Below are 13,933 nucleotides of genomic sequence, written 5' to 3'. Positions count from 1 at the left end.
GGCGTGCGTCCCAGACCTCACTCTGGATGATGCACGCTGTTGGCCGGCGGGTCCCTCAATTAGACCAGGCAGCATGCATAGATAAAGCAGAATAGGCACACAATCCATGTACTGTGTGACTGCAGTTAGTATAGTTTCAAACAACATGTATCCTACGGCTACATGCATAGAGACAGGGAAAACATAAAATAAGATATATAACCTGGTATAGCAGAATATATTGGCTACACAGTAGACTGTGTTTGGGTGCAACAAGGAACAACTAACCGATAGTGCTACCCGTAAGATGTAGCAACACTTCTAATCCCTGCAGAAAGAAAAAACTCCCAACAACATCCACAACTAATACTGTACCACCAGGGATGTGGATGGAGAAATAGAGCCACAGAAGAAAAATGGAGGCCCTGTGCCTTTAAGTGCAGGGCGCACATGCGACATGAACAGCAGGGAGCCGTGCACCCCTGGACCCGACCATGCGGTCACGGGGGAAGGGCGCACAGACAGCCATAGCTAAGCGGCAACCATGAGGCCCCTGATCCCTCCCCACGCCGCTCGTGAAGAGAAAGCCGAGCGGGAACGCGGGAGGGACAGGGGGGCAAGAAAAGGATTCCCGCGGCGGGAATCAACATGCGGGGCTGCCGGAGTCTTACTCCGCGGTCCCGGCTGTCGGCGATCGGCAAACAAGAGAAAACAAGAGGCAAAGGAGGACGAAAAAAGACAGACGGCAAAATAAAGCCGCAAAAACAAAACAAAACTGGAGAAAGCAAGGCAAAAAAACGCAGGCAGTCAGAAACTGCCAAACAGAAAGCACACAAACCAGAAAAATAGAGAAAACAAAACCAAATAACTGCAATGACAAACATAGCATAACCCCCCAAGGATATAGTAATAAAACACACACAGCCACCCAGGGGCGGACTGAGAACCCTCAGGGCCCCCGGGCAAAATAAATCAAGGGCCCCCTTACAGGCCCCACCCATACTCCGCAGCAAGCGCCACCCATGTCCCGCCTCCATGCACCGCCTCCAGCCTCACCCTACACAATCTTTAGACACAAGGAACAAAAGTGCAATAATCCCTTCAAAGCCCCAGTAGACACTACAATTGAGGGCTAATGGGCCATGGAGGGGGGTCTTTCTAGCAGAGGCTATCTCAGTGTCCTTTAGAGAGTGTGTTAGAAAGAATCCCCTCCAGGCCCTATTAGAGACTACAATGGAGTCTAATAGGCTTGGAAGGGGGTCTTTCTAACAGAGGCCATCTCAGTGTCCCTGCTGGAAACAGTCGCCTCCAGGCCCCAGTAGAGACTACAATTGAGGGCTAGACTACAATGGAGTCTAATGGGGCCTGGAGGGGGGTCTCTCCAACACTCTGGTTCCTATTCACAATATAGCAACACAACATAGCTCGCTGATACCTAGGCCAAGTTGGCTCCTCTTACCTTAATTACTGTTGTTGGCTGGCAGTCTGTGGGCTTGCTGGAAAGCTGTGGGCTTACTGGCTGCGGCTGGCAGGCTGTGGGCTTGCTGGCAGGCTGTGGGCTTGCTGGCTACTGCCGGCAGGCTGTGGGCTTGCTGGCTGCGGCTAGCAGGCTGTCGGCTTGCTGGCTGTGGCTTGCTGGCTGGCAGGCTGTGGCTTGCTGGCCGCGGTTGGCAGGCTGTGGGCTTGCTGGCTGTAAGCCTAACTGGTGGCCTGTGGGCTGGCTGGCTGGCTACTGGCCAGCGGCCAGCCTGTGGGCTGGCTGGCTGGCCGGCCTGTGGGCTGGCTGGCCTGTGGGCTGGCTGGCTTGCTGGCTACTGGGGCACTTGGAGATTATTTAAAGAAATAATCCATGCACAATAACCACTACTGCTCTGTGTAGTCGTTATGGTGCAAGGAGGGCCGGGCCCCCCTCCCAGAGTAAGTAGTCAAACCGTTTAAGAACAGTTTGACAACTTACCTGGGGTCTGCTGGGATATGAGGCTGTTGTAGGGTATAGGAGCAGTGGTGCAATGTGTAAGGGGTGCAGTGTGTGTGAAAGGTTCAGTGTGTGTGAGGGGGTGTAGTGTGTGTGAGGGGGTGTAGTGTGTGAATGTGTAGGGTGTGTGGGGCAATGTGTGTATGAGGGGGCTGTGTATGTGTGTGGCAATGTTAGTATGGGGGGCTGTGTGTGTATGGGTGTGCAGTATATGTGTGTGTGTGTGAGGCAATGTGTTTAAATGTGTATGGTGTGTGTGGGGGCAGTGTGTGTGTATGGGGGGCAGTGTGTGAATGTGTATGGTGTGTGGGGGTAGTGTGTTTATGGGGCTAGAGTTCACTCTCACCACTGCAACCACCAGGAATCCCTGGTGGTCACAGTGTTGAGAGTGAACTCTAGCCCGTAGCTCCAGGGCTAGAGTTTACTTTCGCCAGAGCCGTAGTAACCGCGGCAACGATCTGTGCTCGCGCAAGAAGGACCCAGAGGAGCTGCAGGCTGAGCTCCGGGTCCTCTCTTCCTCCCTCCCTTGCCGGCTGCACGCACGGTGCCTGCGGACAGGGGAGGGGGCAATTGCCCTCCTCTTACTCCCCCCTACCCCTCTTCTTACCCCCCTCCCCTCTTCTTACTCCCACCTCTTCTTACTCCTCCCTCTTCTTACTCCCCCTTCTTCTTACCCCCTCCCCCTCTTCTTACTCCCCCCTCCCCTTCTTCTTACCCCCTTCTTACTCCCGCCCCCCTCTTCTTACCCCCCTCACCCCTCTTCTTACCCCCTCCTCTCTTCTTACTCTTCCCTCCCCCTTCTTACTCTTCCCTCCCCCCTCTTCTTACCCCCTTCTTACTCCCCCCTCCCCCTCTTCTTACCCCCTTCTTACTCCCCCCTCCTCTCTTCTTACCCCCCTCCCTCTCCTTACCCCCCTCTTCTTACCCCCTCCCTCTCTCTTCTTACCCCCCTCTCTCTTCTTACCCCCCTCCCCTTACCCCCTCTCTCTTTTTACCCCCCTTTCTTTTTACCCCCTCCCCTCCCTTTCTCTTTTTGCCCCCCCTCCCCTCCCTTCCCTTTCTCTTTTTGCCCCCCCTCCTTTTCTTTTTTTGCCCCCCTCCCCTCCTTTTCTCTTTTTGCCCCCCTCCCCTCCCCTCCCTTTCTCTTTTTGCCCCCCTCCCCTCCCTTTCTCTTTTTGCCCCCTCCTCTCTCTTTCTTTTTTTGCCCACCCCTCCCCTCCCCTCATCTTTTTGCCCCCCCTCCCTTCCTTTTCTCTTTTTGCCCCCCTCCCCTCCTTTTCTCTTTTTGCCCCCCTCCCCTCCTTTTCTCTTTTTGCACCCCATCCCCTCCCCTCCTTTTCTCTTTTTGCCCCCCTCCCCTCCCTTTCTCTTTTTGCCCTCCCTCCCCTCCCTCCCCTCCCTTTCTCTTTTTGCCCCCCCTCCCCTCCTTTTCTCTTTTTGCCCCCCTCCCCTCCCTTTCTATTTTTGCCCACCCCTCCCCTCCTCTTTTTGCCCCCCTCCCCTCCTTTTCTCTTTTTGCCCCCCTCCCCTCCTTTTCTCTTTTTGCCCCCCTCCCCTCCTTTTTTCTTTTTGCCCCCCCTCCCCTCCCTTCCTCTTTTTGCCCCCCTCCCCTCCCCTCTCCTCCCTTTCTCTTTTTGCCCCCCCTTTCTCTTTCCCCCCTCCCCTCCTTTTCTCTTTTTGCCTCCCTCCCCTCCCTTTCTCTTTTTGCCCCCCTCCCCTCCCTTTCTCTTTTTGCCCCCCTCCCTTTCTCTTTTTGCCCCCCCTCCACTCCCCTCCCCTCCCTTTCTCTTTTTGCCCCCCCTCCCCTCTCCTCCCTTTCTCTTTTTGCCCCCCCTCCCCTCCCTTTCTCTTTTTGCCCCCCCTCCCCTCCCTTTCTCTTTTTGCCCCCCCTCCCCTCCTCTCCCCTCCACTCCACTCCCTTTCTCTTTTTGCCCCCCCTCCCCTCCCTTTCTCTTTTTGCCCCCCTCCCCTCCCTTTCTCTTTTTGCCCCCTCCCTTTCTCTTTTTGCCCACCCCTCCCCTCCCTTTCTCTTTTTGCCCACCCCTCCCCTCCCTTTCTCTTTTTGCCCCCCCCACCTCCCACCTCCCCCCCCCACCTGTAGCGTGACCGAGCTGCACTCCGGTCCGCGGTGCCCGGCCGGAGTGATAGGAAGGTGCACACTGAGTGTGCACCTTCCTGTCAGTCCGGCCGGGTACAGGAAACAGAAACTCCTGTTCCACGCGTAACAGGAGTTTCTGTTTCCTGTACCCGGCCGGACTGACAGGAAGGTGCACAGTGTTTGTGCACCTTCCTATCACTCCGGCAGGGCACCGCGGACCGGAGTGCAGCTCGGTCACGCTACAGGGGAGGTGAGAAGCTGCAGCCGCCTGAGGCTCTTAAGAGAGCGCTCAGGCGGCTGCAGCATTTAAAGGGGCGGCCGGGCCCCCTGATGGCGGCCCCCCCTCCCGGCCGGGCCCTCGGACCATGTCCGAAGTGCCCGACCGGTCAGTCCGCCCCTGCAGCCACCCATATAAAACAGGAGGCAGTGGTACTCTGACCTGTACTGTCTGCGGAGCAGCAAAGAAAGAGGAATTGGTTGGTTAGGAGGAGCCTTTTATAGATGCCTTATGTTTTTGTCTTTGGTGTTTTTCTCTCTATGTTAATGTGCTGCTGTGGAGTTCTAGTAAAGTACAAGGCTTTTCCCCTGATATGAAATTACTGACCCATACAAATTGACATTCAGATAATGACACAGATGCACTGATAATCCATCTGTCTCTGTAGGAATATGTGGGCTTCATCTCTGCAAGGGAATCTGCAATGCTCCTTCACAGTTCTATTCAAAAAGCAGATATGCTGTCCAGTGCCCAATCAGATACGGCACCTGGTGACAGCTGTGCCTCTGGCTATGCGGGACAGTTCCTGGGAGCCTAAAACATGACATTGTCACTGAACAAACAAAGAAGTGGACCATTTATGTCAAAAACCTTTCTATCCCTACATATATGGCAAATGTGGCATTCTAAACTTATTCCGCCCAATCTACTCATCTTTTTGGCACCATTCATTCCCTGAAATTATCATTGAATTTCCCAGCGCAGTGTTGGGCAGCAACAGGCTTAACCCAAATTAGCCTAATACTATCAACTGATTCTATACTCCTACTCACTGAACTCTTGCAAACTTATCCATTAACCTCAGTGGATATCTTCACCTACCTATGCCTTAAAAATATTCTTAAACGTTCAAAGGTTCTCTCTACAGACTCATCATATATAACACACTTCCAAATTCTCTGGATGAGATAGTCAAAATATATTAAACCATTAGCTACATGTTACAACTCTCTCCTTACACAAGAGATACCTGAAAAAAACAACATGGGCCATAAGTCGACCTTTAACAGACTTTCTGTCCTGAAGAATGGCACGATGAAGCAGCTAATTTCAGTGGAGTCTCAGAGTGCCTCTCTCTTTGGGAGACAAACAGAAAACCTGCTGGAGATGTAAATCCTCCAGCAATACATTGCTTCATATCTTCTGGAGCTGTGATAAAGTCCACATGTCCACAATCTCATTGCCAAGGTCACAGGGCAGACACTTCCTTGGTTCCCTCAAGTTTACTTACTAAAATGCTCCTCAGTGATCTAAACATATGTCATGAACAACTGATCTGAAATATTGTACTTTAACCCCTTAAGGACACATGACGTGTGAGACACGTCATGATTGCCTTTTATTCCAGAAGTTTGGTCCTTAAGGGGTTAAACAAAAACTAATTTAGCCAAACATTCAAAGTCTCCAGAGACTCCTCCGACACAACCATTCTTTTACTCTCTACAAACCCTCATGAATACAAAGAGACGTCCGGCAGGAATTTATGTTCCTTGCACAAATTTCAAAATGTGTGAAAAACAGGGGGCCAATATTGGGCTCACCTTCAACCTTCAGTGTCATTACCATCTTGTTTGTACCCCTTGATCCCTCCCTTTCCCTCCTCCACTTCTTTGTCACACCACACTTCACCAAATCCAGTTTTAGCTTAAGCTAAGATGATTTTGAATATATTGTATGCATATATGTGGAATTATTTAATCACTGCAGTGGCTATTAATAATATTGTTTGTACTTCTGTACTACGGAAAATTCTCAATAAATATGATCTATTAAAAAAACAAAAAAAAACAAAGGGCAGTTGGCAACTATGAAAGCCAAGTATTAACTTTACTAATTCTGGTATTTCATGTGCTGCCATAATGTGGGACTGTCTGCAATATGAAAGCCATCTCTCTATGTATTCTTGAAGGCATATGGCAGAAGCCCTTTCTCATCACATACAGTGCATTCAGAAAGTATTCAGACCCTTTTTTTTCCAGCATTTTTTTCCAGCTTTATGCTACAGTTTAGTAAATATTTTCATTCACATCAATCAAAACCTATGGAATGCCTTCAGCTGCATTGAAGGATTCAAAGAATATAGTGCCTCCATAATTATAAAATAGAAGACATTTTGAACAACCACTCTCCCTAGACCCAAGCTGAGCAATTGTGGAAGTAGGGCCTTGGTAAGAGAGGTATCCAAGAAACTAATGGCACTCTGGGTGAGCTCCAGAGATGGGAGAAACTTGCGTATGCACAACTATAATTGCTACACTCCACTGATCTGGGCTGTATGGTTGACTTATTATACAAATCATGCCTGCTCTGATTTTGTATTTAAAAAAAAAAAAAAAAAAACCTTTAAGGCCCTAAGCAGAACCGCTACACACCGATTCCTACCACCAGGACCATTTCTAAAAGTAATACTTTAAATTTGGGGTTAAAGAAAGGAGTTTAGATTTTGGAAGGGGTTCAATTTAAGGTTCGGGATTATGGGAAATCTGGTCTTGAACACTGCAAGCTTGTCCATATAAATACACTCTTTTTGTATTCTTTCAACAAAAACAAAAAAAACCTCTTACAAGTCAGCTGATTTAGAACTCTAAAAGCAAAGTACTTGCATAATTAACCCTTATTTGTAACCTAATTATTTAGCAAACTATGAGTGCCACGCTGATATGACTGAAGGATGTCAACACTTCTGTAATCCTAACTATGGTCATGAAACGTTCACTTGTTCTTGTGCTAATGGATATACACTTGGTGAAGATGAAAGGTCATGCTATCCATCAGGCAAGTATAAATAAGACAATTGTAATTAAATAAATAGTTAATTGGAATTGCAACATATTAATATTGTAAGGTGTTTTTCAAACAGACACTCTAGTGAGTTGACAGCTAACAATACAAATTATAAACTAAAACGAATGCAGATGAAGTCAGCTTCTTATTCAAAGGCTGAAGTTAACTTCCTGTTCCTTCCTGTTCCTGTTTTTTTTTTTATTTTTTTTTTTTATTCAGATTGGCCTGCTGGTCATCCAGCTTCTCTTTAATCAAATTGATTATTTACTAAACAACAAGCAGAAAAGTTCCAAAATGTTCACTCTTGCTTAACCAAATGATATTGATTTTTAAAACCTGGTAACCAAACTTGGCACCTAACATCCATGCATTTTAATAGGAAATTGTGAATAAGTTACCAGGCTTTTCCCCTGTGAAAACCACCATGGTTCACCCAAATCTCACTTGTTTCCTACTAACTGGGCATCACTCTATAGGAAAAAGTTAAATCTGGCCTGAGCCAAATTATATTGATTGCAAAATATAATCATACCTGGCATCGTAATATCTATGTATTTCAATGGGAACTTCTGAATAAGTACCAGGATTTTCCCCTATCAAAACCAACTTGACTCACCCAGATTTGGCTTTTTTTAGTACATCACACTAATGGAAAAAAATAAGTCTCACCTGAGGCAAATTATATTGATAGCAAATATGGCACCAAACTGGGAAACCCTAACATTTGTGCATTTCAATGGGGAATTCTGAATAAGTGATCACGCTTTTCCCCTATAAAAAAAACTTGGCTTACCTAAATTTTACTTTTTTTCTACTAGTTGGGCATCGCTCTTCAATTCATGGAAAAGTTCAAATTGGCCAAAGCCAAATTATGGAAAGAAACAATAAAGTGTGTAAGGCCGAGTTTCAAGTGTGATAATAAATGTGTCAAACCAGTAAAAAAAAGTGCTTCCCCAAACACTCAGTAACACATAAAACAGAATATAGTATATATACTTCCTGGCTCATTTTACCTTTTGTGTCACAGGGTTTACTTCCTGGCTGGTATATATACTATATTATGTTCAAAGCCAAATTATATTAATCACAACACGTGGCACTAAATGTCACACCCTAAGCATTTTAATAGGAAATTCTAAAAAAGTAACCAAGTTATTCATCTATGAAAAGCATCTTGACTCACCAAAATGTGTTTTTATTTCTATTAATTGGGCACTCTCTTAATGGAAAAGTTCAATCTGGCCTGAAATTATGAATAAGCTTTTTCCTCTATGAATATGATCCTATCTCACCAACATTTAGCCTTTACTTTCTACTAATTAGGCAACCCACTATAGGAAAAAATTCAATCTGACCTGAACCAAATAATATTGATCACTAATATTGTAAAAAAAAACTGACACCCTAACATCCGTGCATTTTAATGGAAAATTCTGGGGGCCCTAAAAAACAATAGGGAGGAGGGAAGACCTATTGCCCTCCTCCCCAGCCCCCAACCAATGAGCGGCAGGTGGAGGCCCTAAATTACAATAAGGGGGCACCTATTGTCCCCCACATCCCCCACCCATGGGCGACGGGTGGGGGCTAAATAACAAAATACACCCCTCAGGTCACTAGGGGACCCCAAGCACCTAGTCACCCCATATCAAAAAAATAAAATAAGGCCCTACCTACCCCCCTCACCCTAAAATAGTGAAGGAGGAACAATAAAACTAAAAAATACCTATAAGTAAAAAAAAAACTTACCATTTGATGTCTTCTTTTTTATACAACCTTCTTTTTTTAGCCCCCAAAAAGGCCAAATTCAAATCCATTAAGCCCGACAAACGTATAAAATAAAAAAGACCCAAGCGCAAAAAAAACTGACTGAGCTCCACAGGGCGGGGAAAGGCTTGTAAAGCCTTCCCACGCCCTGCAATTTGACTCAGAGCGCTCTGATTGGTTGGTTTAAGCCAACCAATAAGAGTGTTCTGATACGTAAATTTGAGCCTTGCAAGTTACCAGTCAGAGCACTCATACTGGTTGGCCTAAACCAACCAATCAGAGTGCTCTGAGTTAATAGGTCCCCCCCCCTTTTGTTACTTTTGGCCCTCACCCACCGCTCATGGGTGGGGCTGGGGGGGAGACAATAGGTCCCCATTCCCATTTGTTATTTTTGGCCACCACCCGCCGCTCATGGGTGGGGTCTGGGGGGAAACAATAGGTACCCCCCTTTTGTTACTTACTGCCCCCACCCACCGCTCATGGGTGGGGGCCAGAGAAACAATAGCCCCCCCCCTTATGTTACTTAGTGCCCCCACCTGCCGCTCATAGGTGGGGGCCATGGGGGGAGACAATAGGTTCCCCCCCTTTTGTTACTTTTGGCCCCCACCCACCGCTCATGGGTGGGTCCCGGGGGGAGACAATAGGTCCCCCCTTTGGTACTTTTGACTCCCATCTTCCACTCATGGGTGGTGGCTGGGGGCGAGACTATAGGTCCGCCTCCTTTTGATACTTAGGGCCCCTACTTGTCGCTAATGGGTGGGGGCCAGGGGGGATGCTAGGTCCCCTGTTCAGTTTAATAGCCCCAACTCACGCAGCCTCGAATGGGGGCTCGGTCAGTGGCGGATCCAGGGGGGGGGGGCAACAGGGCAATTGCCCCCCCCCCCGAGAAAATCGACGGTCTCCCTCTCCCCTGCCAGCACATGCAGGCGCCAGCCTGCAATGTGCCTTCATGGACCGGAGGCTAGAGTTCACCTCACCACCACTGGGACCACCAGGGAATCCCCACTGGACCACCAGGGATCCAGAAATGTCCCCCCTCCTCCCAGTAAAGGTAAGAAGGGAGGGGGGACATAAATGAATATTTATTTTAATTAAATAAATAAAATAAAAAAGCATAATATATAAAAAGCCCCCCTAGCCTTATCACACACACTCACACCCTACACAAACACACACTGCCCCCATATACACACAAACACTACCCTACACACACATACACTGCCCCCAATACACACACACTACCCTACACACACATACACTGCCCCCATACACACACACTGCCCCAGACACACATACACTGCCCCCATACTCACACACTGCCCCATACACACACACACTGCCCTATACACACACACACTGCCCTAGACACACATACACTGCCCCCCATACACACACACACTGCCCCCCATACACATACCCTGCCCCAGACACACATACACTGCCCCACACACACATACACGACCCCCATACACACATACACTGCCCCCCACATACACAAACACACTGCCCCCACACACAGTGGCGTCTCTAGGATTCATTTTTAGGGGGGTCACATGGTGGGCCAGGGACAAAAGTAGGGGGGCACATTCAACCCCGCCCTCGCCACAGTTTGACCCTGCCCCTGCCACATGTTAAGCCCCGCCTCCGACACAATGTGTTGTTGTTGTTTTTTATAATCCCTGGTGAAGGATTCATTATTTTCCACCAGGGATTATTAGAAAACAAACACATTTCCTTTGATACAGTGCCATAGTTGCCAACATTTGAAAAATCAATTACTGTCTGTGTATAATATCCCTGGACAGTCAGTGCTCTCTGTATAATACAGGGTTGTATGTATCATAAATTGGGACAGTTAGTGCTCCCTGTATAGTGCTGCTCTCTGTATAATACATGGCTGTGTGTATAATATCCCTGGACAGTCATTGCTCCCTGTATAGTGCTGCTCTCTGTATAATACAGGTCTGTTTGTGTATAATATCCCAAGACAGAGAGCAGCACTATACAGGAACACTGACTATCCTGGGATTATACACACACATATCTGTATTATACGAGAACAGCACTATAGTATTATACAGCTGAGTCCATACACACACACACACAGACAGACTGCTGAGTCCATACACACACACACACACACACACACACAGACTGCTGTGTCACACACACACACACACACACACACAGACTGCTGAGTCCATACACACACACACAGACTGCTGAGTCCATACACACACACACACACACAGACTGCTGAGTCCATACACACACACACACAGACTGCTGAGTCCATACACACAGAAACACACACACACACACAGACAGACTGCTGAGTCCATACACACACACAGACTGCTGAGTCCATACACACACACACACACACACACACACACACAGACAGACTGCTGAGTCCATACACACACACACACACACACACACAGACTGCTGAGTCCATACACACACACACACACACACAGACTGCTGAGTCCATACACACACACACAGACTGCTGAGTCCATACACACACACACACACACACAGACAGACTGCTGAGTCCATACACACACACACAGACTGCTGAGTCCATACACACACACATGTATAATATCCCAAGACAGAGAGCAGCACTATACAGGAACACTGACTATCCTGGGATTATACACACACATATCTGTATTATACGAGAACAGCACTATAGTATTATACAGCTGAGTCCATACACACACACACACACAGACAGACTGCTGAGTCCATACACACACACACACAGAGAGACTGCTGTGTCCACACACACACACACAGACTGCTGAGTCCATACACACACACACAGACTGCTGAGTCCATACACACACACACACACACACACAGACTGCTGAGTCCATACACACACACACAGAGACAGCTGAGTCCATACACACAGAAACACACACACACACAGACTGCTGAGTCCATACACACACACACACACACAGACTGCTGAGTCCATACACACACACACACACACACACACACACACACACACATACAGACTGCTGAGTCCATACACACACACACACACACACAGACAGACTGCTGAGTCCATACACACACACACACACAGACTGCTGAGTCCATACACACACACACACACACAGACTGCTGAGTCCATACACACACAGACTGCTGAGTCCATACACACACACACACACAGACAGACTGCTGAGTCCATACACACACACACAGACTGCTGAGTCCATACACACACACATGTATAATATCCCAAGACAGAGAGCAGCACTATACAGGAACACTGACTATCCTGGGATTATACACACACAGATCTGTATTATACGAGAACAGCACTATAGTATTATACAGATAGCTGAGCATATACCCCATGTCCCAATCTCTAGACTACTAGTACCTGTCAACAGCAGCTCCCAGATGCGTGTAACAGGGCTAAAGTGTGCATACACACAGAAACACACACACACACACACAGACTGCTGAGTCCACACACACACACACACAGACTGCTGAGTCCATACACACACACACACACACACAGATAGACTGCTGAGTCCATACACACACACACACACACACACATAGACTGCTGAGTCCATACACACGCACACACAGACTACTGAGTCCATACACACAGACCGCTGAGTCCATACACACACACACACACACACACTGAGACTGCTGAGTCCATACACACAGACACACACACACACACACACAGACTGCTGAGTCCATACACACACACACACACACACAAACAGACAGACTGCTGAGTCCATACACACACACACACACACAGAGACTGCTGAGTCCATACACACACACACAGACAGACTGCTGAGTCCATACACACACACACACAGACAGCTGAGTCCATACACACAGACACACACACACACAGACTGCTGAGTCCATACACACAGACACACACACACACACAGACTGCTGAGTCCATACACACACACAGACAGACTGCTGAGTCCACACACACACACAGACAGACTGCTGAGTCCATGCAAACACACACACACAGACAGACTGCTATGTCCATACACACACACACAGACTGCTGAGTCCATACACACACACACACACACACAGACAGCTGAGTCCATACACACAGACACACACACACAGACTGCTGAGTCCATACACACACACAGACTGCTGAGTCCATACACACACACACACAGAGAGACTGCTGAGTCCATACACACACACACACAGACTGCTGAGTCCACACACACACACACACACACACAGACTGCTGAGTCCATACACATACACACACACACAAACACACACACACACACACAGACTGCTGAGTCCATACACACACACACACACACACAGACTGCTGAGTCCACACACACACACACACACACAGACTGCTGAGTCCACACACACACACACACACACACACACTGCTGAGTCCATACACACAGACACAGAGACAGCGGAGTCCATACACACAGAAACACACACACAGACTGCTGAGTCCATACACACACACACACACACACACACAGACTGCTGAGTCCATACACACACACAGATAGCTGAGTCCATACACACACACACACACACACACACAGACAGACAGACTGCTGAGTCCATACACACACACAGACTGCTGAGTCCATACACACACACATGTATAATATCCCAAGACAGAGAGCAGCACTATACAGGAACACTGACTATCCTGGGATTATACACACACAGATCTGTATTATACGAGAACAGCACTATAGTATTATACAGATAGCTGAGCATATACCCCATGTCCCAATCTCTAGACTACTAGTACCTGTCAACAGCAGCTCCCAGACGCGTGTAACAGGGCTAAAGTGTGCATACACACACACACACACAGACTGCTGAGTCCACACACAGACACACACACACACAGACTGCTGAGTCCATACACACACACACACACAGACAGACTGCTGAGTCCATACACACACACACACACAGACTGCTGAGTCCATACACACACACACAGACTGCTGAGTCCATACACACACAGACTGCTGAGTCCATA

The 13,933-nt window shown here is 47.9% G+C and overlaps 1 protein-coding gene across 1 annotated transcript in view; it reads left to right on the top strand.

The window, feature by feature from the left end:
• Window positions 1-13,933, top strand: part of PROZ (protein Z, vitamin K dependent plasma glycoprotein) — a 73,299-nt gene that overhangs the window by 29,152 nt on the left and 30,214 nt on the right. Inside the window, exon 5 of the mRNA XM_063459713.1 lies at window positions 6,967-7,104. Coding sequence (XP_063315783.1) covers window positions 6,967-7,104 — 138 coding nt within the window. The remainder of the gene's footprint in view (window positions 1-6,966; window positions 7,105-13,933) is intronic.

Source organism: Pelobates fuscus, chromosome 1 (assembly GCF_036172605.1).
Source record: "Pelobates fuscus isolate aPelFus1 chromosome 1, aPelFus1.pri, whole genome shotgun sequence".
NCBI lineage: Eukaryota > Metazoa > Chordata > Amphibia > Anura > Pelobatidae > Pelobates > Pelobates fuscus.
Note: the sequence above shows the minus strand (reverse complement) of the source record. Positions and strands in the feature narration are given on the sequence as shown.